The sequence below is a fragment of the Musca autumnalis genome, unplaced genomic scaffold (assembly GCF_047663935.1).
Source record: "Musca autumnalis isolate F117 unplaced genomic scaffold, ASM4766393v1 scaffold_3, whole genome shotgun sequence".
Classification (NCBI taxonomy): Eukaryota; Metazoa; Arthropoda; class Insecta; order Diptera; family Muscidae; genus Musca; species Musca autumnalis.
The window spans coordinates 226830818-226858481 of NW_027411866.1; the positions used below are offsets into that span (position 1 = coordinate 226830818).

The window sequence follows — 27664 nt, forward strand, 5'->3', positions numbered from 1 at the left end:
GGTCACATTCGACACCACTTTCACGTCGTCCTTGCATGCCACAGCTATCTGCTATAAACTGAAATTTAGGAACAAGGTCCTCAAGTCCATAGCCGGCAACACTTGGGATGCAGATAAAGAAACCTTGTTGACCACGTATAAAGCGATACGTCGGTCTGTGGTAAGCTATGCTTCGCCAGTTTGGTCCCCGAATTTATGTGACGCAGTGGGATAAGATTCAAATTTGTCAGAACGCCGCCCTGAGAACAGCAACAGGGTGCCTCCTCAAATCTACAGTGGACCATCTACACAGTACTTGCTCGGGTGTTACCGTGAGAGCCATCACAATCACCATCTACTGGCCACCGATACACCCAGACATATCAGGAAGGATATTCATGCTATAGAGACGGAGGTCCAACAATATAGGAGAGAACCTCTAGATCAGCAGGCATATCAGGCAGGTTCGAACAGCATTCACACGGACACAGTTGCCAAGACCATAAGCAATTATTGTGTGAATGCAGTCATCGGAGTACATCCGCCATCCATCGCAGCTAAGGAGCGTCAGCTGCCACAACAAACCAGAGTAGTTTTGGCCCAATTACGCTCGGGATATTGCAGTCGCCTAAATTGGGCGGGAATTGATCGCACCGTGCAAGACATCTGTCCAGTATGCGGCATGGGCCCGCACGATACTAAGCACTTATTCAACTGCCCCGCCAAACCTACTCATCTAACTCCAGTGGATCTGTGGTTACATCCCATCGAAGTAGCCACTTTCCTGGATCTGGAGATAGACCCAGAGTCAGATTGAACAGGAGAACGAACATACAAACATAATAATAAAACACTGTTACAACAACAACAACATAAACGTCTTGTGAAATCTGCGTGTTTTCCCATATTCGAGTCGCCTACCTTTCGTTTTTAATTCCGCTAGCGAAATATTAAATACATCATAGTTTGTTTTAAAAACGTTTGGGAAAATCATAATCAACCCATTCTTAAAGTAATATTTATTTAGTAATCTCGCCATCTATCTGTTTATTTATCAACGAATCAATTCAATCATCTAATCTATTTATAAAAAAAATTGATACCGTTTTAATTAACACCCGGATTTTGACGATTACCGTTAAATAAATTTAATTGAACGTGAATTTGAAAATCAGCCGTCATTGTTGTCAGAGAGAGAGAGAGATGATGTGGAATGTTTTGTGTATTTCCATCCCAAATTGTGAACACAATCAGCAATTTTCAATATGAATTTAAATTTAATTGGCATCTTATTGTTAATTAAATTGAGATTATATAGAGATTAGTAGGCGAGTGGTGGTAGGTAGCTAGTCGGTCAGCCACACTGCAAATAACAGGCAAACGGCCAAACAACAAAGCAAACAATTACCAGTCAATGAACCTGCAAAAAAACTGTATTAATTTTAGTTTTAACGGAACAATTTAATTAAATTTATTAACTTTTATAAAAAAAAGCTACAAACATTCGAAGAAAAATATGTCTGTTTGTCAGAGACTTTGACCTTTTAGATTATTTGTATCACTTGTATAAATAGCATGGCACAATTACCCAGGTAGTGGTATCACACCAGCTGATCGAATATGAAAAGTCAAATCCCTTTATAAAAAAATTATTTTTGTCGTAATTACCCCAACAACATAAAGAAAGTTTTGACATAACATATTCAAATTTTTACGATGCCACTACCTGGGTATTTGTGCCATGATAAATACATATATAATTAAATTGAAATAAATTAAATTATTATTAACAAGTTTATTTGTTTTTTTTTTTTCAAAGACAAGGTAAATGATAATCACTCTGATACCAGTGTCTTAGACAAAGACATTTGTTGCATTCATTGTATACATACGTACATATGTATGTATACCCATATGTATGTCTATCTGAATATTGGTCAAATTCCCCATAAATATTCCCTATTATTCTTGAAAAAATAAGAAAAAACAATTTTGTGCAATGTGTGTGAAATTTCCTTGCCCCTCATTCCTCTTACGGCTAAATATTTTTAAGGCAAAATGATTTGCAACACAAACAAATGAAAAAAAGAAGAACAACATTTCATAATGACAATGACCGCGTCGACTAGCATCGAATAGATCAATGAACCAGATATGATGAGCAATTATTTTTCAAAGCAAATTTTTACGTGCGGAACGTGTAAATGCATAGTACTTTTGCGTTTCTATTTCTATGCGCTCAAAATAATAATGTATATTTTTATTTAATCCGCATGATAACTCACTCTCTTTATTAAATATAAAATATCTATCTATATTAATAAAAGAGTAAATTGATTGACTCACTGACTGACTTTATGATGCATCAACGCCCAGACGAAACGGCTGAAGCTAGAATCTTGAAATTTTGGGTGAGGGTCAGCCTTGGTCCGAAGGTGTCAGATAAGGCTGGGTTTTTGGAAATTCGTACGGGAACGGTACGAAGAGTACTAAAAGGTACTAAATGTGGTACCGTTTGTATTTGGCAAACCGGTAAAGCTAGAACTTTGAAATTTGGAATGAGGACCACTGATGTGTGTATGATAGATGTACCAAAGGGCTTTTAGAAATTCGAACTAAAAGTGTGCGAAAAGTACTAAAATGTACTAAATTTGGTTCCATTTTGTATTATGTGAACGGATAAAGCTAAAAACTTGAAATTTGGAATGCAAATAAAGGTTGAGATGTAGATTTGACGTAAGGTTTTGATTTTGAAATTGTATACACATGTGTACGAAAAGTACTAAATGGTACTAACTTTGGTACGACTTGAATTTGGATGAACGGATAGAGCTGAAATCCTGAAATTTTGAATTAAGATTACTGTTGGTGTGTATCATTGAGATATAGTGCTAGTTTTAGAAATTCATACATATGTGTAAGAAATGTACTAAATGGTACTAAATTTGGTACAATTTGGATTTGGATGAACGGCTAGAGCAGGAATTCTGAAATTTGAAATTGAGATTACAGTTGGAGTGTCTGATTGAGGTATTTTGAAATTCGTACTAATGAATACGAAAAGTACCAAATGGTACTAAATTTGGTACAATTTAGATTTGGGTGAACGGATAGAGCTGAAATCCTGAGATTTGAAATTAAGATTACTGTTGGAGTGTAGGTTTGAGATATGGACTAAATTTGGTACAATTTGGGTTTGGGTGAACGGATGGAGCAGGAATTAAGATTACTGTTGGAATTTAGGATTGTGGTAGTTTTGGAAATTCGTACTTATGTGTACTAAATCGTACAAAAATGTTGTAAAATTTGAATGGAACTAGAATCCTGAAATTTGCAATTAGGATTAATGTTGGAGTTTGGGGTTGAAATATGGAGGTAATTTTGGAAATTCGTACTTATGTGTACGGAAAGTTCTAAAGAGTACTAGATTTGGTATTGTGGTAAGGAAATGGATATGGTTTTGGAAATACGTACAGAAAATACACGAAAAGTACCATCTGATACTAATTTTCGTACAGATTGTAGGGATGGAGTTGTAACTCTGATATTTGGAATGCAGATCACTTGGGAATACTGTAGTACGAACAAAAAGTACTAAATATTGACTTGGGTCTAGGAATAGAGTTAGATTTAGATTTAGAATTCGGAAGATTGAAGCTGTGTCGGAAGAGCTTTGGATATACGTTCCGTAGGTAAATGAAAGAAACAAAAACTTGGTAAATGGTACTCTCAATACAAAAGGTGTGCGGATAGAGTTTGAATTCTGAATTTATTGGTAGGTTCAGTGTTAGTGTGTAGGTTGAGATGTGGAGGTGGTTTTGGAAATGCGTACAATAAGATTACGAAAGATACTAAATTTAGAAATGGGGATATAGAGTCGGTTTTGGAAAATATAGTTATAAGCTTACGAAGAGTAATTAATGGTACAACATTTAGTAATGGGTGATGGAATAGATCTGGAAAATGTGTACTACATGTGCAAAAACGTAATAAATAGCACTAAATTGTTGAATGAAGACCAAAGACTCTAACCCTGCGTTTACAAATGCCAGTATTGGCAAGACAATAGCAAAAACACAAACCTTTTTCACAAATACATTTATAAATTTTTAATAAGTATAGAGAAAAGTGTGAATGTATTGGTGAAAATGGTTTGTAACTTCGCTATTGTCTTGCCAATACTGTCTGTGTCTAAACGCCTAGTAAGCGTAATAGGTTAACAAGAAAATATGGTTATTGAAATTTAAACTACTCGAATGGCCTGTTTCACTAAGGCGATTTCAATTCAAATTTCTTCGAACATCTACCAAACTTCTGTTTTCTTTTTTAATTTTTAGACTCATTTTTGTTTTCAAACATAACAGGCAGTAATTCGAACGATTTTAAATTCGAATCGTCTCACAGAAACCGGCCAACGGAGTTCGGAAAGTAGTAATGTTGTACCGTTAGTATTGGAAAAGTTAGGAATCGAATTTTGTAATTTGAATAAATTTTTCAAGTTTCATTTTATTAAATCTGGAATTCTTTTAGACCCAACCGATTGATTCGTTTGAGAGTAATCGTGAGGGCTCCAGCCAGCCAAGCAGACGTCCATGGCTAAATCGACTACAAATTGTCTTAAGCGATTCATATCGGCTCTATGATATGGGACCTACTTTTTATCTCCGAGTCCGAACGGCGTGTCTTACGACACCATTTGTAGAGAAGTTTTTCATGGCTGAAATACTCAGGAAATGTCGCCTACATTACATTAATATCGGAGTTTTACTAGATAGCAACCTGACATCTACGGTAACCGAATTCATATTAAGCAAATATCACGGGTTGCGACCATTTTAAGCAGTTTTCCTGGCTACCAAATTTTCTTCTTAATTTTACTCCTCCTGCCTAATTCAGGTGACATTTCCTGTGTATTTTTTGCAGTCTAAAACTTCTTTACAATTGGTGTATATTTATTCATAGTTTTATTCAAGGATATAAACTTCGTAGTCCATTTACACATATTGATTTTCAGTGTCCATGGGACCTAAGTCTCTTACGACTTGAGATATAACTTCAAAATTCAAATGTACACATGTCATTATGGTAAATATACTACTTTAGCCATTTTTAGGAACATCTGCAACTGGCTTTACCTTATCGTCGAAACCAAAAAAGGTATTGTTTTATATATGTAAATGTTATATAAATGTTGGAATACGACAATGGAATTTAAATCTATTAGTTGTATAATTACGAGATTATAATACAACAATCAGTAGTTGCCGGTGATTTTGTATATCAAAGAATGAAAATAAAAGAAGTCATGCGTTTTTTAAAAAATGTATTGCAATTTCTATATAAGAAGTGCGATTCTCCAACTCATTTTTTTGAGTTACCGAAAAAAATCGGTAAAACTAAATTGTTTATAATATTGGTAATTAACGATATTTTTCAGTAAGTTAGTGATCAAAAAAGTAGTCGTTAAGTTAGCAAGAGTGCTGTTAACTTTTATTTAAACTTTTCATTCATAATTTTGCGTTTCTATTTTACCGATGTTTGTCGGTAACTCAAAATATGAGTTTGAGAATCTAAAAAAAATCTAAAAACTAAGCTATTAATTCCAACGATTTAAAAGTTTTAAACATTTCTAGATAAAATATCATTGGAATATATTACACAGTTCCTAGGGACTTTCTCACTAATCGGAGGCCTAAAGAACTAATTCCTTCAGAGGAAAGGAACACCCAACATCGATTTTTAAGGGAACTAGGCTACCCAACACTGCGTTGAAAATACTGTTGCTTATCATAGTTAGACATTGATGGTTGAAGGGTAGAAAAATCATTCGACAGATTCAGATAGTTAATTCCATATTGACTGTATAACTGTGTCAACAGTAGCTAACCAGAAAGACGAGATGTGGACCGAAAACTTTGACAAACTTAATTTTTCTTATTTATATACCAATTGCTATTGCTAAGAACAAAAAAGTCAATGAAATAAACAGGAATCTAATGCTTAAGATAGGAAAAAATATTGATGTCCGGATTATCGAGGTACGAAAGATATGACATGTCCGGATTACCGCGTTGTCCGGATTAACGAGACACTATTATCGACACTATACTGTATATATATAAAACGTTGCAAATACTGAGACAAAAGTAAATTGAACATTGTCAGATCAAATTCAGGATTTTTGGAAATGCGCCACTAGTTTTACCTTTTTTCATATTATTTAATTTTTTTTGCCAATTTCATCTACATTTAGAATTTCTCAAGAGCCTCAATATTCCAAAGAAAAATATCAGCAAACGACCACTTCTAAAATGACATTTTAATAATTTATTAAATATCAAAAATCTGTTTTTTTTTTTTTGTTTCATTTCTCTTTCATGTTTGCAGTTGATAGCAGGCAAGTACACGTTTTCGCTTATTTACTGATAAGCGACAACAGTAAAAATAGCCAACGCAGTCGGCGGCGGCTAGCTAGCTAACCAGTCACCCAACCAGCTAGTTATATTGTCTACGTTTTAGCGTTGTTTTTGAATTATTTTGAGATACTATCTCCGCGAGATAGCAACAGGTATTATTGTAAATTTTTATATTTTTTTCAGTATGATTAGCAATGTTGATAAGAAAATTAACGTAGTTTTTTTTTTTCAATTCCATGTTATAAGTAGAAGAAAATCGATTACATGAAAATGTGGTCATAAAAAATTTGTATTTTTAGATTTCAGAGGTCACGAATTAGATAGATGGAGGAAAGTCCTTATGTGTTTGTAAGTCATTTGTTTGTCTGCATTCTAAAGTTTAGGATTGTGGATTCTTCGTTGACAGTGTTTGTATTATTCCTTAGCTCGCCAGCAACACCATTGAGGCCACAATAACCTCGTCATTTTCTTGTAAAGCTAATTGACACAGGTTCAGAGAATTTAGACCCTCGGGAAGATGAGGCCAATTTTCGGGACTTTATAATAGTTCCAGCGGCTCGCTATAATTACTGAAATAACACCAAATTACCAAGCAGAACCGATGGGATGGGTAGCTTCGGTAAAGATGTCCAAAGATCTGAATCTTAAACGATATTCAAGGATGTACATAGAAGCGAATCGTATTGGCCGATTTCCCTTCTGTCGCCAGTAGCGTAGATTCTAGAGGCGCTACTGCTCCCCATGATGAGGAGATTTATTTTAGTTGTCCAACATCAGAATGGATTGTGGAAAATGACGCATAACAGGTCAAATCCACATGTATGCATACATATTTATTAGTCGAGGTCTGAACCAGAACAGGCCGTGTGATGACTATATCTATATCTATAGAAGGCATTCGATACCTTCAACTATGCCAAGTTGTTCGAGGACATAGGACAATCAACTATATCTTTGGAAGCAAGACGTTTGTGAAAATCAGAAATAAGTGGTAGGACACCCATAGAGTGAAATAGGGAGCTCCCCAAGGCGGGGTGATATCTCCGGAAATGTGTAACCTCTAAATACATATACATATGTTGCCACGACATCCCCTAAGGGATAAGTCAGACTTCTCTCATATCAATGAGTGAACGCCGATCCATATTGGCTCAATGATATGGGGCCTACTTTTTATCGCCGAGTCCAAACGTCGTGTCTTACGACACCACTTGTAGAGAAGTTGTTCATGACTAAAATACTCAGGAAACGTCGCCTACATTACACTAAGGGATTTTGCCACCGCAGAGCTTCTGAGTGCAAGGCGGACGTGCTTGCCACGGTGCCTTCCTCTGTTTAAACTCAACTTTTCTGAAATTTCACGCACTTCGGACGACGTAGAGGTCGTTATTGTTTGTAGCAGCATGACACCTACGTAGAAGCATTGGTTTGATGCTGGGTCGCTGGCCGAAACCCTATGGTTTCGGGTCCGTCCGGTACGAAAGAAGCCGCTGCCGTGGGATTGACCGAGTGGATGGGGTCCTATTGTTTATGACATACATATGTGATAGATCCAATGTCTACATGGCTGACGAAGTGCATTTCTTCCATCTGAGGAATATGAAAATCTACTTCCATACTGTACACTAATTGCATAGCTAAAATGAGGATACCCGATCGTGTCCACTAACTACCCCATGATATCGGGTTTTTAGAGCTGATTCCAATCTTCTTCTTCTTTATTTGCCATTCCGTATTCGGGTTTTAGCGATCATACAATTACATAATGATAATTTGGTATATTTAACAAATCAGTTTATTAATTTATATATAGGTTTCTGTTTTTAGCGGCATTCAGAAGAGTTCTTTCATTATGGTGTCCAGTCCAGTCTTGAATGTTTTTGAGCCATGATGTTTCCCGTCGCCCTCTCGGTCTTCTCCCATCGATTTTTGTTTGGATAATTGTTTGCAGAAGCTTATATTTTTCATGCCTCATAATGTGAGCAAGATATGCGGTTTTTTGTGTTTTTATAATTTTTATTAATTGGCGTTCGACTTGCATGCGTTCTAACACTTCGTCGTTTGTAATGCGCTCGGTCCATGGGATCTTTAAAATTCGACGATATATCCATATTTCGAACGAGTTCAGTCTTTTTTCATCTACAGCTTTCAAAGTCCATGTTTCCGCAGAGTACAATAAAACGGACCATATGTAACATTTTACAAATCGTATTTTTGTAGTAAGACTTATGTCGTGGCTAAGTAAAACTTTGTTATGTTTGAAAAAATTGTTTCTTGCCATTTCTATTCGGCATTTAATTTCTCTTGATATGTCCCAATCACTAACTATCAAAAGATATTGGGTGTAACATCCGGTTAGCTTCCGCTAAAGCCACTGTTATTTGCGATATGATTAGAAGTTGGAACGAAGTCCTCAGGTCGCTGGTCGGCAGATGTAATTTTTGGGCATGAATTGAACACACGATTTTTGAACCATATCGTTATGTCGCGTCGTCCGCGCAAACCGCAGCTATTTGCGTTAAGATCAGAAGTAGGAACAAGGCGGCAATTGGGGTGCTGACAAAGAAACTTTGTTGACCTCTTACAAAACAACAGGCCGGTGTATGGTATGCTATGCGGAGCCAGCGTAGTATGCAAATGTTAGTGCTACACAGTGGAAGAATATATAAACCTGCCAGAATGCCGCCCTAAGGAATGCAACCGGGTGTCTCCTCATGACACCAGCGGACCATCTTCATGAGGAGACGAAGATTTTACCTGCTTGGGTGAGTGAGCATCCAATTTAATGGTCAGGCTTCCTCCACCAAGGCACGTCAGAAGAGATTTTCATAATTTAGAGAGAGAGGTCCAATGGTATAAACGGGAACCTCTAGATCAACGAGCCTATCAGGGAGACATGGATAGCATTCGCACTGATGCCGTCACGCATACAGTACAGAGATACAGTGTGAATGCCGTACTTGAGGACCCCCTCAATCGCAGTGGTTTTAGCCCAATTAAGATCTGGACGATGCATCCGCCTCGTATTGGGTCATAATTGATGCCACGATACCCAGCACATGCTCGGCAAGTGGATTCGAACCACACGACACGCTGCATTTGTTTAACTGCCCAGCTAACCTCACTCACCTGCCTACAGGTTCTTTATGGACGCTACTAGTCCAAGTGGCAGAATGAGACTGAATACAGAAGAAACAGAATCTGATAACTGAAATAATATACGATCGAACATATTTGCGTGGCTATAATAACAACGACTGAAATTATCATCACCACGTTAACTTTTAGATTTTCGATTTGGTTACTCTGAAAAGTTCGAAAATGTTTGATCAGGTGCGATCAGAACAGCCTTAAAAGTTCGAAGATCGTTACGAATTTTTTACCGATGGTTCTATTGCAACGATAATAGTTCATAGAATTTAAAAGCCCTACAGTCTTACACAACTTCATACGTGTTGTTGTTGTTGTTGTAGCAGCATATAATGCTGGGTTGGCAGCCGCTGGCCGAAACACTTTTGGTTTCGGGTCAATCCGGTACGTAAGACCCCGATGCCGTGGGATTGTCATACGTGTTGTTGTACCCTCAGCCTTTTGGCTAAAGAGGGTATATACACTTTGATACGACCAAAAATGTGCCTCATCGAAATAAAGGGGTTTACACCCCAACACTCCTTCTTCCAAAAAGTTCTTCTTGTAGGGCCTGTTACGACGGCGCAATTTTTTCGTGGGCAAGGCCATACTTCGAATGTTAATGACCCAAAATCTTCAAAAAAAACCTGTCGGTCAACCTAAATTGGTTAGTACGTAAAGTAACCCTTGAAGGGAGAAACCGATGTGGTCCAAACGTTTTACATCGTATTATTTCTTACAGCCTCGAATTATGTCCGAATATCGAATACATCGGACCACTCTATCGGGTACTCCCCACAAAAAGTTTAGAAAGTGTCCAGTTTAAATAAAGGCTCTTTGGAATCATTTTTAAAGTACATTTGTTTTCGGGGACAAATCCACAATTTCTTAGAAATTGGTCCAAAAACTTAAAAAACATTTAGCAACATTTGGATTGATATTCTAACTTTACCCATATCTCGGCAAGTATGGATTTCCGACCGAAAACTATATATCCTAAATGTCTAAATTTAGTTAAAACATTTATCTAAAAATTTCTTCAATATGTTGCTACCTTTACATGGGGGATATACCAACACATTTTGGTGGAGGATTTTTGGGACCTTTCAGAACTTCAAATGTTAATTAAAAATTGTGGCTGAAATTCTCAAAACACCGAAAATGGCAAGGTACCGTTCCATAGAGGCTATACCAAAAATGTGCACGCAGAGAAAAAATATTTTTCGCTTTTGTTGGAACAACAATATCTATTTTTGGTCCAACTATTAATTAGTTTTGTTCAAGCATTGCAATTGCACATCCAAAAATAACATTGTTTGGCTGGCTGGAGCGCACGATAACTCTCGAAGGGATGAACCGATTCGGTTCAAATTTTGGCTTTCGTAATATTTTGCCCGACCTTAGCTTAAGTTCGAAGATGGGCTATATCGGTCCACTCCTTCCGGTACCTCCCACACAGAAGTTCGAAAATGTTCGGAAAATTTGTGCGCACGATAACTTTTGAAGGGAGTAACCGATTTGGTCCATACTTTGCACATCGTGAAATTTGTATCAGACTTAGATAAGGTTTTATTATGGACTCAATCGGTAAACTCCTTCGGGTACCTCCCACACAAAATTTCGGAAAAGTTCAGTTTAGGATCATCTCTCGAATCGCTTTGATTTTTGTTTCAGCAACTTGTATTCACTGCACCCCATACGACGGTACAAGTTTCATTAGCGGCAAGTCCATAATTCCTGAGAAAATAGCATGAAAGTTGCAAACAAACCCCTATGACACCGTGTGAGGTAGTTGGAGCACAAGATAACTCTAGAACGAATCTGCCGATTCGGTCCAAAATTTTGTCTTAGCAATATTTTGTCCAATCATAGTTTAAGTTCGAAGATAAGCCATATCGGTCCACTCCTTCAGGAACCTCCCCCACAAAAGTTCAAAACTGTTCCGAAAAATTGTTCGTACGGTAACTCTTGAAATGAGTGGCCGAATCGGTCCATACTTTACACATCCTAATATATCTACCAGATATAGATCAGGTTCAAATATGGACTATATTTGTCCACTCCATCCGGTTCCTCCCACACTAAATTTCGGATAAGTTCACTTTATGACCTGATATCGAATCACTTTGATTTTTGTTGAAATTTCGTGAAGCTGTTGGTTAAATAATTTTTTAAAACATCTAAATAAACCTCCTCTTTCATTTCCTCCAAAATCTGGATGTTACCAACGTCACTGCTTGGTATACAACCCCATACCATAACTGACAGTTTTCCGAGCTTTACGGTATGTTATTAAATTCTTGTTTTCCAAGGCTGTAAGTGGTTTTCGCAATACTTTTTGAGGCCCATTGTTATAGTACACCATAATTTTAGTCTCATCAGAAAAAAAAAGTTATCTGTAACAAGTCTGAATAGTTTCTATATTTAGCTTAAGGCCTAGTAGCCAGAGCTTCTTTATGATTTTATATTTGTAATTTATTTATAAATATAATTGTTAATAAATAAATAAATAAATAGTTTCTATATATTGTGCTGGGAGGGCAATGGTTTACGTTTACACCTAGTCACTCGTGATAAAGGCTTGTTATTATGTAGCATTTTCTGACTTTTCCATGTGACACACTTACTCCAAAATATTTTTAATTGGACATAGCAATTTTCTGATGCTGCTTTTTTTCTGATCATTGTCAATTCATGGGGTTACTATTTTTGGCCTGCCATGTAACGTCTTTAGTTTAGTTTTACTGAAATAAAAAGCTTCATAATATAAAGTCCCGGTCCACACTAGAGTAAATTTCATTAAAAAATTTCATGAATTCCCAATTACAGCAATTTCATGATTTTACTCTAATATGGAACTCAATCTAGAGACTCATAATTTCATGTTAAAAATACAGTGAAATTATTCTAGTGTGGCCCGGGACAAACGAAATCTTACGTTCTATCAATGAAATTTATCATTGATTTTGGACCAACGTAGAGCTTCTTTGAATAAACGAGACAAATTTCATTGAGTTTCATTGAAGTAAAATTAACAAATTTGTTCATTAACGCAATGGAATTTCTTCATTGATGCAATAAAATTTGTTCATGAATACAATGAAACTTCTTCATTGATGCAATGGAATTTCTTCATTGATGCAATGAAACCTCTTCATTAATGCGATGAAATACTCTAATTAATGTAATGAAATACTTTCATTCATATAATGAAATACTTTCATTAATGTAATGAAATACTTTCATTATTGCAATGAACTATTTTCATTAATGTAATGAAATACTATCATTAATGCAATGAAATATTTTCATTCATGTAATGAAATACTTTCATTAGTACAATGAAATACTTTCATTAATTCAATTAAATATTTTCTTTAAAGTAATTTACGTTGGTTCAAAATCAATGATACCATTGGCCGTTGTCATCTGTAAGTAAAATTGAAAGAATAAACAATTTGTTAACAAATTAACTGGTATCCGAAACAATAACTTAACTTCATATTTTGCTTAAAATATTTGGTCTTCTGTTGCACTTAACGTTTTATCAGGCGATTCGCTGAATGTTGATATAACATCTAGGAATTGAGAATAATAAACATGTATAAATAAACATAAATAAACAACATTTCCTTCAATTTCCTTACCTATTACAGTTGTATAAACATTGGAAAAATCTCACAATCGATTTTTGCCACTCCATATGATGTCGTGTCCAAATATCAGATGTAAGTTGCGTTCAGCATTTCCAGCGAGACGTGACAATATATTCGTCAGGCTCCACAATCTTCTCTAAAGGTTCCACAAAATGTCTAATTGTTGAAGTTTCACTACGAATGTTGTCAGCCGCCTCGGAATTCCTATTTTGATACAGAATTTTTGCATGTCTTTTATACTTTCTTTTGCTCATACTTGTTATTAAATTCACCACATTTAATTGATTTTTCACAAAAATGCTTTTTTCACAAACCGCAAAAATTATTTTACACCAAACAATTAAAATGAAAAAAATCTAAAAAGATGCTGTCAGCAGCTCTATATCAACAGGCATATCAGGCAGGTTTGAACAGCATTCACACGGACACAGTTGCTAAGGCCATAAGCAATTATTGTGTGAATGCAGTCATCGGAGTACATCCCCCATCTATCGCAGCTGAAGAGCGTCAGCTGCCACGGCAAACCAGAGTAGTTTTGGCTCGATTACACACAGAGAAAAAATATGATTGATCCAACAATATTCGAAGAGTAAAATATGTATTGTAAAGATATTGTTAAATTCCAAATGTAGTATTGTGATTCCAACAATTGGGTTTTGTTAAATCCAAAAATAGTTTTTGTCAACTGGACAAAAGTTCTCTCTTTTCTTCGACAATTTTTTCTCTTCTCTCGCTATTCGATGCCGTGTTGAAAAAACAATTATGGTGAGTTTTGTTTGTATGACATGATGCCTTTATCTTTGGTTTTGTGTGCATGTATACCAACAATGAGACTCTTGTTTTTATTTGTTTCTGTTTTGTTTCATTCTTCTATCTTCATTGTGCTTTGAGGTTTAGTGTTATACCGGAGTTTGTTATGGTGTTTAATTATTCCTTATGTTGTGGTGGGTGCTTGTGGCTTTTTGTTTGTCTTTGTTGTCAGCCAATGCAGCAAACCATGTATTGTGTTCATCATTGATTGCAATATTATACCCGACATTTATATCCAGGTTATGTGAAAAGTGTATATGAGAAGTATATACACTCAAATCAAAAATTTCTGGGCTGGTTTTCTGGGTTGACAAAATTAGATTATGATAGTTCCTACAATCGGTATTGTTAAAGATTTTTACAATATTGCGGAAATTCGAAAGGTGTTTTTGTTTTCTATGTTTGGAACAAAAGATGGTATTTTTGGATTTGGATTACAATGTTTGAACAAAACAAATACATTTTTGGAACCAAAACAGATATTTTTGTGCCAACAAAAGCGAAAAATATTTTTTCTCTGCGTGTACGCTCGGGATATTGCAGTCGCCTAAAGCATTTATTATGAAAAAACATCAACAAAATATATTTTGTGACCGCAGATAACGAAAATGTGAATAAAAACGGTAGAATATGGCCCTAAATCATATATAAAAAGCGAAAGCTTCTGGAGATGTTAAATATTATAGCTACAAATTTCTTTTGTTCAGAGACTCATAATGAAATTTGATTTGGAACATTTCTTCTTTTAACACAATCTCCAAAAAGTGAAACATTTTAGGAGATTTTGGCTCAGTATGGAATAAATTTTAATTAAGAGTCAAAAAGTTTAACAAAAAATTTCTACCTATACTATCTAATTTTGTAACGTAATTTCTTAACAAAGTGTTTTACTTAGATATCTGGTTTGTTCAGGGACTTATAGTGAAATTTTGTGTAGAACTTTTTTTCATTTAACACCTATCGTCTAAAGCTAAATTTCATGTTACTTTCATGCATCAGCTCGAAAAGAGAACAATACAAATTTATTCAAAAAATATTTGGGTGTTTTGTTGGCAAATGTGATGTATATATTTTCTTGATATATATTGTAAATACATATTTCATTTATTCGGCGACTTATATTGAAATTTGATGGAGAATATTTTGCCTTTGACGTCGTCTATCTAGAATGAAGTTTTGTGTGACAAAACTTAATAAACTCAGATAAAGTACAACATTAACCCTAAAACGTGATTTTACTTTTGGATTCGAAGGAATTTGATGTCGAATATTTGAAAACTTGTAGAAATGGGCGGAACTTGCCACGCCTATTTACCTTACTTCCCGATGTAAACTTTCAAATCGCCGATACACGTGTCTTCTTTTTCGGTTCTCTTTCATAATCTGTGCGGGGTTTCTTGTAATTTAAAAAAAAGTTCAAATTTGTTGTACAGTGTTATTAGGGACTTCAAAAAGGTTTCATCTATTTAATGAAACTGTTTCATTTATTTAATGAAATTGTTTCTTTTATTTAATGAAACTGTTTCATTTATTTAATGAAACTGTTTCATTTATTTAATGAAGCTGTTTCATTTACTTCATTAAACTATTTCATTTACTTAATGAAACTATTTCATTAATTTTTGGGGCCAACCAAAAACATCAAATATATAAAAATTTCTGCCATTTTCTTAAAATATGTTTGTGTACTAGGATTTTTTAAGCACACACTATTTAGCATAGTTTCAATACTCACATATTTTTCTTTAATTTAAAGAAATCATTTTATCAAATCGGTTTCATTTGTGCAATGAAACTAAAAATCATTAAATTTTAGGTAACGTAAGGTTTCATAGCATGAACGAAACATTTCATTGTATTAATGTAACATTTTATAACATCAATGAAAAATAATCAAACACGTTCATTGATACAACGAAGCATTTTTTTCTTTCAATGTTCTCTCTTGGTGCGGTCTATGATGTATAAGTTATCAGGAAACAAATATGCTATTAAATATGTAGTTAAAAATATAAATTAATATTATTAATAAATTTGAATAGTTGCAATAAGGTGCTGACATAGCTGTTAACGCCCTGATTGCGACAATAAGAATATTAAGTAGGGCAATAAGGTGCTGACTTTGTGTCAATGCCCAAATTGCCACAATATGCTTATTATACAATTTGGTGGTGGCTAGCTATACTTTTAGTTTTAGTTCAATTACATTTATACCTTTAAAGGGAGCGGTTAGCTCATACTAATAATAAAGTAATTCAGAAATCAATAACAACGTTGTGTTATTATTATGCATTGACCAAAAGGCCAATGTGATGAAATAAAGATTTTAAATAAATAATTGGCGCCCATCAACAAATCGGACCAACAATCAACTGGACCAGAAAGTTTGGCCAAAGCTGGAAATTTTTAGTTTTAATAATATCTAAAAATCAAGAATAACATGTAAGTGAATTTTTCAAGCAAAAATAAGATTTCAAATAAAGAGTGAAGTAGTTAACTTTTTGAAGTAGTGTGTGACAGTGAAGTGTTATCTAAATAAGTGCCAATTGAGATTTGTTATATAAATCGTTATACCCCGTTCAGACTACTCTTGGCTTAGCAAATCCATTTACATACAATATATGTCAAATAAATTGAAATAATCCACTAAATAAGTATATGCATAGCATATACAAGTTTTAGTTAAATTAAATATACGGTTTAAAAAAAACATCAGTTGAAAGCTGATGAGTTGGGGCGGCGAGTATAGGGAAATAAAAAAAGAATACGATAGTGAAGATAGTGAAGATATAGGATATTGTCCTCAAGAAGTTCGTCAAAGTACACAAGTCATGGACGTTTCACAAGTACAAACCTTAATACAAGTTGCTCTGATTGAACAGGAAACACGACTTGCAGGGCAATTTCAAGCAAAAATTGATGAGGTAAATCAAAAGTTTTCCAACCTAAGGGTGGATCTCCCAAATGTCAAAACATTCGAAAAAATTACTATAAATCCAAATATAAAATGTGACGTAGGTCTAGACATAATAAAATCTGTTCCAGAATTCAATGGAATTCAGGACGAATATGTGTCGTGGAGACAATCAGCCGTAGACGCATATGAAATCTTTAAGCCATATGTTGGTAGCGAGGCTCACTATCAAGCGGTTACAATTATCAGGAACAAGATTAGAGGAAAAGCCAGAGCATTACTCGTGTCGCATAACACAGTGCTCAACTTTGAAGCTATAATAGCTAGGTTGGACTGTACATATGCTGATAGGACTTCTTTGCGAACACTACGACAGGGATTGGAAATGGTTAGGCAGGGTAATTTGAGCTTGATGGACTACTATGATGAGGTCGAAAAAAAACTGACACTTGTCACAAATAAAATCATTATGACCCGTGATGCAGAAGGTGCCGCCTTACTCAACTCAGAAGTAAGAGGTGATGCCTTACATGCATTTATTTCAGGTCTCAAAAACCCATTGAGATCTGTTGTATTCCCTGCACAGCCCAGGGACTTACCTTCAGCTTTAGCCCTGGCCCAAGAAGCTGAGGCCAGTATCGAAAGAAGCAAATTTGCTGCTTCATACGCCAAAGCCCTTGAAGATAAAAATCAGCCGTCCGGAAGCAACCGATGGCATACAAAACAGGGACAAGAACATGAAAAAAACCCTCACTTTGTTAGGAAAGCTGACCAAAGCACGTCACGACAAAATGGTCAATCCGGAAACGAATTTCAGAAACAAAAATTCGATCCAATGGATGTCGATCCATCATCATCTAAATTTAGGCAACCGACAAACTTCAGTAAACCTCAACTTTCTGGGGTTCTTCCAGCCCAAAAAAGACAAAATTCTTCGGAACGTATGACAGGACAAAGACGTCAACGGGTGAACAATATCAATCAGGAAGTTAGTCAAGAACAGGAAACTTATGATGATTTGGCTACATCAACGGTTAAAGATATTGATGAAGACAATGACTCTACGTTTGAAAACGACTCGTTGAATTTTTTAGAGAACGCTCCCAACTGCCGTACATTAAGCGACAGTTGGCTGATAAAACATTAAAAATATTAATTGATACTGGGGCGGCAAAAAACTACGTGAGACCCATAAATGGGCTTAAAAACGTAACACCTGTCAATGTCCCTTTTACTGTGAACTCAATACATGGTTCAAGTAAAATAAAAGAAAAATGTTTAATTAAAGTTTTCGGGAAAGTTGCCCCATTTTTTTTGTTGGATTCATTAAATACGTTCGATGCTATCATAGGCTTCGACCTGCTAACGCAGGCGGGTGTAACATTGAATTTAAGAAATAACAACATAACATACTCTGGGGTGTCTGAACCATTGCAGTACCACTTCTGTAAAAACGTAAATTTCACGCGTGTCGACGACATACAAGTCCCTGAAATAGTACGAAATCAGTTTAAGAAGATGATACTGAAGAGACTTAAGGCGTTTTCAACCTCTAACGAGGCACTACCCTTTAATACTTCAGTCATCGCTACAATACGTACAACAAATAATAACCCCATATATTCTAAATTATATCCATATCCCATGGGTGTAGCAGATTTTGTTAATAAAGAGATCGAACAAATGTTGAAACATGGGATAATAAGGCCTTCAAAGTCACCGTATAATAGCCCGGCGTGGGTGGTTGACAAAAAAGGCATTGATAAAGACGGCAATAAAAATAAACGCCTAGTCATTGATTTTAGAAAATTAAACGAGCACACAATACCTGATCGCTATCCAATGCCAAGCATCCCAATGATCCTTGCTAATTTGGGGAAGGCAAAATATTTCACTACTCTGGATCTAAAATCTGGGTATCACCAGATCTATCTAGCGGAACAGGATCGCGAAAAAACAGCATTCTCTGTAAATGGCGGGAAATACGAATTTTGTAGGTTGCCTTTCGGCTTAAAAAATGCTGGAAGCATCTTCCAAAGAGCAATCGATGATGTTTTGCGCGAAGACATTGGGAAAATATGTTATGTCTACGTTGACGACGTAATAATTTTCTCGGACAATGAAAGTGACCATGTCCGGCATATCGACACGATACTTCGAAAATTGATAGATGCCAATATGAGAATTGCACGGGAGAAAACCAATTTTTTTAAAGAAAGTGTTGAATATTTAGGATTTATTGTAGCCAGAGGAGGAACAAGAACAGACCCAGAAAAGGTTAAGGCAATACAAGAGTATCCCGAACCAAAAACATTGTATGCATTAAGGTCCTTCCTTGGCCTGGCCAATTACTACAGAATCTTTATCAAAGACTACGCATCGATAGCAAAGCCTTTGACAAATATACTAAAAGGGGAAAACGGTACAGTCAGTAAATACATGTCTAGGAAAATACTAATTAATTTCAGTGATGAACAACGAATCGCATTTGAACATTTAAGGAACATCTTGGCTTCTGAAGATGTCATCCTTATGTATCCAGATTTCAAAAAACCTTTCGATTTAACCACAGATGCATCCGCTAGTGGAATCGGAGCGGTTTTGTCTCAAGAAGGTAGGCCCATAACTATGATCTCACGGACATTAAAGGACAACGAGTTGCATTATGCCACCAATGAAAGGGAATTGTTAGCTATTGTTTGGGCCCTAGGTAAACTTCAATCATACTTGTATGGCACTAAAGAGTTGAATATTTTTACCGACCACCAACCTTTGACGTTTGCAGTGTCCGAAAGGAATACTAATGCAAAAATTAAAAGATGGAAGGCATTCATAGAAGAGCACAACGCAAAAATTCACTATAAACCAGGGAAAGAAAATTACGTAGCTGATGCTCTTTCAAGACAAAATATTAACTCGTTGCAAGACGATTTACAATCCAACGCAGCTACCATACATAGTGAAAATTCTTTGTCTTACACAATAGAGTCAACTGAAAAACCGATTAACTGCTTTAGGAATCAGGTAATTCTAGAAGAATCTAAATATCCTTTAAAGCGGAGTTTTATAATGTTTAGTTCCAAAACTCGCTATATAATCCAATTCACAAATATGTGTAATCTTTTAGAAGCGATTAAACCTGTAATAAAACCAGACGTAGTTAATGCGTTGCATTGCGAACTGCCTACTTTGGCCAGTATCCAAAATGAACTAGTACTAAGCTTCCCGGGAACAAAGTTCTGGTATTGTAAAAACTTTGTTACGGACATATTAGATAAGTCCGAACAAGTTGAAATAGTCACTGCTGAACACAACCGTGCACATAGAGCGGCACAGGAAAATGTAAAGCAAATTCTGCGAGATTACTATTTTCCAAAAATGACGAGAATAGCAAATGAAGTAATATTAAACTGCAAAGTATGCTCGAAGGCAAAATATGATAGACACCCTACGAAACAAAAATTAGGCGAAACACCAATACCAAATTATCCAGGTGAAATTTTACATATCGACATCTTTTCCACGGACAAAAAACATTTCCTCACTTGCATAGACAAATTTTCCAAATTTGCCGTTGTCCAACCAATAGCATCTCGAGCAATTGTTGACGTAACGGTGCCTATTTTGCAATTATTAAACTTATATCCCAAAACAAAAGTCATATTTTGCGACAATGAAGCATCCTTCAACTCAGAAACAATCACTTCACTATTAAGAAACCAATATGACATAGATGTAGTTAATGCTCCTGCTCTTCATAGCAGCTCAAATGGTCAAGTGGAACGGTTCCACAGTACATTGATAGAAATTGCTAGATGTCTTAAAATCGACAAAGGAATAAGCGATACAAATCAGTTAATCATTCAAGCAACATTGGCATATAATAGAACATTACATTCTGTCACAGGTTTAAAACCAATTGATATAATACATTCGTCGTCTAATGACATTAAAAAAGAAGTCAGAGATAAAATTATACAGGCTCAAGAAACCCAATTAACCCGGTTTAACTCAAACAGGCAGAATAGAGTTTTTGAAGTTGGCGAAAAAGTCTACCTAAAAAACAACAAAAGATTAGGCAACAAATTGTCCCCCTTATATTCTGAGGAAACCATACAAGCTGACTTGGGAACTTCAGTACTTATTAAAGGGAGGGTAGTCCACAAGGACAATTTGAAATGACTAAGGTTATTCTTATTACATCTGATTTAAAATAGAGATGCAATGATTTAACGTTAGCTTATTCATTATTTTTCTTCCAGGCTCATATTACACTTATTCACCATCCTTAACCTAGCAAATGCTCGCATCACCGACTATTCTCACTCAAGATACATTCCCGTGTTAGATGGTAGGGTTTTAGTATGGGAGCAATATAGTTATATTCGACATTCAACTAACTTAACAGATTTCGTGAAAATTTTAGACGAGACTGCCAAGATGACGGAATTATTTCCTCAGTCGCATATGAGAAAATTGCTCACTGTCGACATAGAACATGCTCGAAATTTACTGTCCACTTTAAAATTACATCATCGATTAGCAAGAAGTTTAGATTTTCTAGGAACAGCATTGAAAGTTGTGGCAGGAACTCCAGATGCTGCTGACTTTGAAAGGCTTAGAATGTCTGAGTCGCAACTTATCGAATCAAATAATAGACAAGTCTTGATCAATACAGAAATACAAAAACAAATAAATCGGCTCACAGACACAGTTAACAAAATCATTAGGGAAACTAAGAAAAACACTCCAGATACGTCTCATTTATACGATGTACTCTTGGCTAGAAATAGAATGGTCATAACAGAAATTCAGAATTTAATGCTAACTGTCACATTAGCTAAATCTAATATTATAAATCCAGCAATTTTTGATAATAATGATTTGAAATCTATTTTTGTTGAAAAGCTCACAGAGGTTTCAATAGTTAATTTAATGCAAATTTCAAATATAAAGATTTTGCAATCAGAAAGTGTAATTTATGTACTGATAGAATATCCTAGAGTAGAGTCCAGCTGCCAAAAGGTCATAATATTTCCTGTAAACCATAACGACACCATATTGCAGTTGGAAGAAAATACAGTTGCAGAATGCGACGATGGGGTCATAGCTGTCAACAATTGTGCAAAGGTCAACCAAGCAACATTCTGCAGAGTAATGAAAAGCGATACCTGTGCGCGTGCAATTCATTCAGGAGGTTCTGCCCAATGCCACACACAACCAAGTCACTTAAGACCTATAACCATCGTGGACGAGGGTGTAATAGTAATCAACGACCAATCCGCAAGGGTTAGAACAGATAACAGCCCTGAAATGACCATAAGCGGTACTTATCTCATCACCTTTGAGAACACAGCTACAATAAATGATACCAATTACATAAACCACAATGGAAACCTAATGAAAGCACCAGGAATAGCCTCTTCACCGTTACTGGACATCATTGGCCATAATGATGTTTTAAGCCTGCCGATGTTGCACCGAATGAATGAGCAAAACCTGAAAATCATAAAGGAACTTAGGGATGACGTTGCATCAGATGGCTCCCCAAAAATGTTGTTTGCCGTTGCAATGACAGCAAGTCTATCTTTTAGTGGCGCTATCATCCTTTGCCAATATCTTAAGACAAGACGTGCTTCTAAGAAAATTCAACGAGTTGTTGAAAGCTATGTCGTGGCTGGGACACCCAGTTCTTAAAGGGAGAGTAGTTATCAGGAAACAAATATGCTATTAAATATGTAGTTAAAAATATAAATTAATATTATTAATAAATTTGAATAGTTGCAATAAGGTGCTGACATAGCTGTTAACGCCCTGATTGCGACAATAAGAATATTAAGTAGGGCAATAAGGTGCTGACTTTGTGTCAATGCCCAAATTGCCACAATATGCTTATTATACAATTTGGTGGTGGCTAGCTATACTTTTAGTTTTAGTTCAATTACATTTATACCTTTAAAGGGAGCGGTTAGCTCATACTAATAATAAAGTAATTCAGAAATCAATAACAACGTTGTGTTATTATTATGCATTGACCAAAAGGCCAATGTGATGAAATAAAGATCTTAAATAAATAATTTATATAGTTATGAGAGGTGATTTTAGTGATTGCTCTGGCGGATTTACCATTATTATAATTGGAATAGACCAAATGTAGCATTTTTTCCAAAATCCGTTTACCTGACTTTCTCTTTTTCGGAATACACCGTCTGTGTTACACACACAACAATTAAAAATGATGGATCTACATGCCCCCATACCATAAAAATCATAAAAATCTTTAATTGCAAAAAATCGCAGGGAAAAGCCCACGATTTTATTGCTTATTCTTTATGATTGTAATTATTTAGTTGACACCACAAAAACCAGGTACCTATCATTTTTGCCCGTCGTTTTTGTTATTTCCGATCGATTTCTGCATTTATTGATATTGTCATTAACAGGTAAATCAACAGATATTTTAAAAAAATCCAAAATTATTGAAATAATTTCTTGTAGTAATTCCTAAGTAAAAATCTAAATTTTTGAAAACTCATGGTTCGCTTTAATTTAGCTGACTAACTGTATTTGGGAATTTCTGAGTGAAATTGGGCACTTTTTCAAAATGAGGTTTTTGATTATACCCTCCACCATATGGAGGGTATAATTAAATTTGTCATTCCGTTTGTAACACATCGGAGACCCTCTAAAGTATATATATTCTTGATCAGGGTAAAATTCTAAGTCGATCTAACCATGTCCGTCCGACCGTCTGTCTGATGAAATCAAGATACAGTTCACAATTTTCAAGATAGAGCTTTGTAATTTGGTATAGAAGTTTCTATTACTCCTACCCCCATTATTATAGTTATATTTACTGTAGTTTCGATTTACTGAACAGATTTATAACGTTCGGGTTAACTTAAAGTAAAAAGTGATGATTGAATTTTAAGGAGGAGCTTTTTGTCGTTAACTTTCAATGTGAAAATTATATTTTAAATACTTTATTTTGCTTTTTCAAATCCATCAGATAGTAAAAGAACACATGTAATAATGGCCCCTAGGGTGTTTTGTTATGGGCTATATCGGTCCACGTTTTGATATAGCCCCCATAGAACGGTACCACCCGATTTTCTGTATTTTGAAGGTTTTAGCTGCATTATCACACAGAAGTGCCTGAAATTTGGTACATAGTCTTCTTCTTTGGCGATATAAAACTTTCCCCCAGAATTTTGTCGATATCGATCAACGCCTTCATATAGCCTCCATAGAACGGTACCTCTCGATTTTCGGTATTTTGAAGGTTGTGGCCTCAATATTTCACCGAAATGGCTGAAATTTGGTATATAATTTTTGTTGGGGTTATAAAATTTCCACCTTTAAGTTTGTCGACATAGGCCCACGCCTTCTTGTAGCCCTCAAGGACCAGTACCTCCCGATTTTCGGTATTTTAAAGGTTGTGGCCTAAATATTCCACCGAAATGGCTGAAATTTCGTATTTAGTCTTCATTTGGAGTATAAAAATTTCATTTAGCCCCCGTAGAACGGTACCTCCCGATTTTCGGTATTTTGAAGGTTGTGGCCTCAATATTCCTCCGAAATGGCTAAAATTTGATATTAAGTTTTCGTTGGGGGTATTCAACTTTCACCTCGAATTTTGTCGGTGTAGGCCCACGCCTTCATAGCCCCCATTGAACGGTACCTCCCGATTTTCGGTATTTTGAAGGTTGTGGCCACAACAACCCAGCGAAATGGCTAAAATTTCGTATTTAGTCTTCGTTGGGGGTAACAAAACTTCCCCCCCAAATGTTGTCTGTATAGGTCCACGCCTTCATATAGTCCCATTGAACGGTACCTCCCGATTTTCGGTATTTTGAAGGTTGTGACCTCAAAATTCCTCCGAAATGGCTGAAATTTGGTATGTAGACTTCGTTGGGGGTACTCAAACTTCCTCTTTAAACTGTTCGGTATAGGTCCACGCCTTCATATAGCCCCCATGGAAAGGTACCTCTCGATTTTCGGTATTTTGAAGATTGTGGCTTAAATATTATTCAGAAATAGCTGAAATTTGGTATTTAGACTTCGTTGGGGGTACTCAACTTTCCTCTTTATATTTTTTTCGGTGTAGGTCGACACCTTCATATAGTCCCCATTGAACGGTACCTCCCGATTTTCGGTATTTTGAAGGTTGTGACCTCAAAATTCCTCCGAAATGGCTGAAATTTGGTATGTAGACTTCGTTGGGGGTACTCAAACTTCCTCTTTAAACTGTTCGGTATAGGTCCACGCCTTCATATAGCCCCCATGGAAAGGTACCTCTCGATTTTCGGTATTTTGAAGGTTGTGGCTTGAATATTCCACCAAAATGGCTGCAATTTGGTATTTTGTCTTCGTTGGTGATATAAAACTCTTAACCAGAAATTTGTCTGTACAGGTCCACGCCTCCATATTGCCCCCATTTCCGACTAAAATTCGTCAGTATATGTCCACGTTTCGATATTGCCCCCTTTGAACGGTACCTCCATATTTTCGTAATACTGAAGGTTGTGACGTCAATATCCCACCAAAATGACTGAAATTCCTTATTTAGTCTTCCAAGGGATTATAAAATATTCCAGAAAAGTATTATCAGTATAGGTCCATGTCTTCCTTTATCCTTATAGAAGCGAACTTCTTGATTTTCGGTATTTTCAAAGTTTTAGATACATTAGCTTACCGAAATATGTATAGGAAATTTGGTATTTAGTCTTCTTTGAGTCTAAAAACTTTCCGCCAGAAATTTGTCGTTGTTGATCGACGTTTTGAAATAGCCCCCACAGAACGGTGTTTTACCGAGATTGCTGAAATTTAGTATTAAGTCTTCTTCATGTACGAAAGGAAACTAATTTGTTCCATTATACTTCAATTCAGCTCGTGGTGGAGGGTATAACAAGTTCGGCACGGCCGAACTTAACGCTGTTCTTACTTGTTTTTTTTTTATATTTTTTCTGTGGCGATGCTACTCATTAGTAAAACATTTTAGTATCTTTTCAGACATTTCTAGCTGTGAGCCACTGTAAATATTTCCACTTCCATGCAATTGCTAGTACCCCTTCAATTACGTCGCGTAATTGAAACAAAAAAACACCAACAAAACCACAGAGAAAAGTGTAAAAGTGCAATGACGACGCCACATTACAACACCCACAACGTCATAAACACGAACATTTTATCAGAGAATTCCCCCCAATGTTATCGGATGAATGGCTCTCTTGGCGTAATTGTAAAAAACAAGTATCCACATATGGCTCCCCATGCCCATCCCCACCCACCTTCAATTGTTTTCATATGTTGTTTTGTTTTAAGAGAGAAAGTTAAAACTTTACTTGATGAGCTTAGTTGCGCTCTTTGGCTTTTTCCACATGCCGATTTGGCCGATGAGTTGTTCAAATTTGTTTTGTTGACATTGTGAAGCTCTTTTGGCTTTGTTGGTAGTATTGGGGAGATTGTTTTTGTTTTTATATTTTAACACTCGCGATCAGTTGTGCGGTGTACGTTGACCATAGATGATCATAATAGGAAAAAATACACACAGAACAAATAGCAAAAAAACATTAAAATAAACGAATTTATTTCTTCCGTTCGCTCTTTTTAGTAAATTGTTGTTAGTTTTGTTGATTCTTTTGCGGAATAATAATAAAAACAACAAACAAAGAAAATAGAAAATACATTGTTTAACCGAGGCATTTCCCGTTTAAAACAAAAACCGAAAATTACAATAATTTCAATTGGAAAAATTTAGATACAAACAAAAGCGGTCTACGCTACTCAAATAAATGTATGTATGCGAGGGTGTGTATGTTTCGACATTCATACTCTGTTTTATCTCTTCAAAATAGAGATTGTGAATGGTGTGGTGAAGTAAAGATAACAAAATGAATTTCACATTTTGCGGAAATTCGGGAAAATTGAAGGAAATCGTCCAAAAGAAATCGAATAAATGAAGTGTTAATATGAAATAAATACCCCTCAATTATTTCCGCCTCTCTCGCTCCTCTCATAATACATAATACAAGTGTTGTTAATGCTCCAAAGGCCATATCGCCAAATTAAACCAAACAAAATAAAAAAAGCAAAAACAATTTACATGTGAAAACAGTGTGGAAAATTTCATTAAAATTGTTATTTGATGTTGATTGTTGTTGTTGTCAATGCTGACGAAGTATTTTCCGAAGTGCTGTGTCATTAAAACCTGTGGGTGGGGGTGGTGGGGCTAACATCCTCTTTCCGCCCAACAAAGAAATGGTGCCAAACAAAAAAACAAAAGAAAAAATTTAATTTTTTTTAATAATTTAATTTTTCTTTTGAAAAACCGAGGTTAACTGTAAATTAATCAAAACCCAATACATTTATGCGTAGAAAATCAAAACAAAAATAAAATGTCAATAAAATTATATTCTTTATGAGTAAAAATAGATAAATTGATGATACATTCAAGAAATACTCATAAATAAAAAAAACAGTTATTCATTAAATGTGCATCGCAAACGATAGCGAAATTATGACGCCAACTGGTTAATCGAGTCGAGTACGTGTTTGTTTCTAAACGTCATTCGACGTCGTTTGTTTTTTATGACCAACATTCTCAAAACATTTCAAAGTCAACGTTTGCAATTTAATTCATTGCAAAAGCGCCGATGACTGGACGGATGAATACCTTGAATTTTAAAAATTAATTTGTTTACATTTTATTTTGGAATGAGTAATTAAAACACTCAGGTTAGACGATACTTACTTTAGCT

At 35.6% G+C, this 27664-nt stretch overlaps 1 protein-coding gene and 1 long non-coding RNA gene across 9 annotated transcripts in view; one reads left to right on the forward strand and one right to left on the reverse strand.

Annotated features, from left to right (window-relative positions):
* Nt5b (5' nucleotidase B) overlaps positions 1 to 27664 on the forward strand; it is a 178055-nt gene that overhangs the window by 17294 nt on the left and 133097 nt on the right. The window contains exon 1 of one of the 8 annotated variants that reach the window (XM_073977047.1): positions 25906 to 26714. The exons of 5 other annotated variants lie outside the window; for them this stretch is intronic. In XM_073977047.1, the coding sequence (XP_073833148.1) occupies positions 26699 to 26714 (16 nt within the window). In that variant the 5' untranslated portion in view covers positions 25906 to 26698. Of the gene's footprint in view, positions 1 to 25905; positions 26784 to 27664 lie in introns of those variants that run through there. 2 more of the 8 variants (XM_073977054.1, XM_073977055.1) reach the window with 2 other exon arrangements.
* LOC141397184 (uncharacterized) lies at positions 12916 to 13366 on the reverse strand. Its single transcript, XR_012411323.1, has 3 exons — positions 13172 to 13366; positions 13023 to 13102; positions 12916 to 12953 (listed from the first exon to the last, which is right to left on the reverse strand). It is a non-coding gene; the product is annotated as an uncharacterized lncRNA (long non-coding RNA).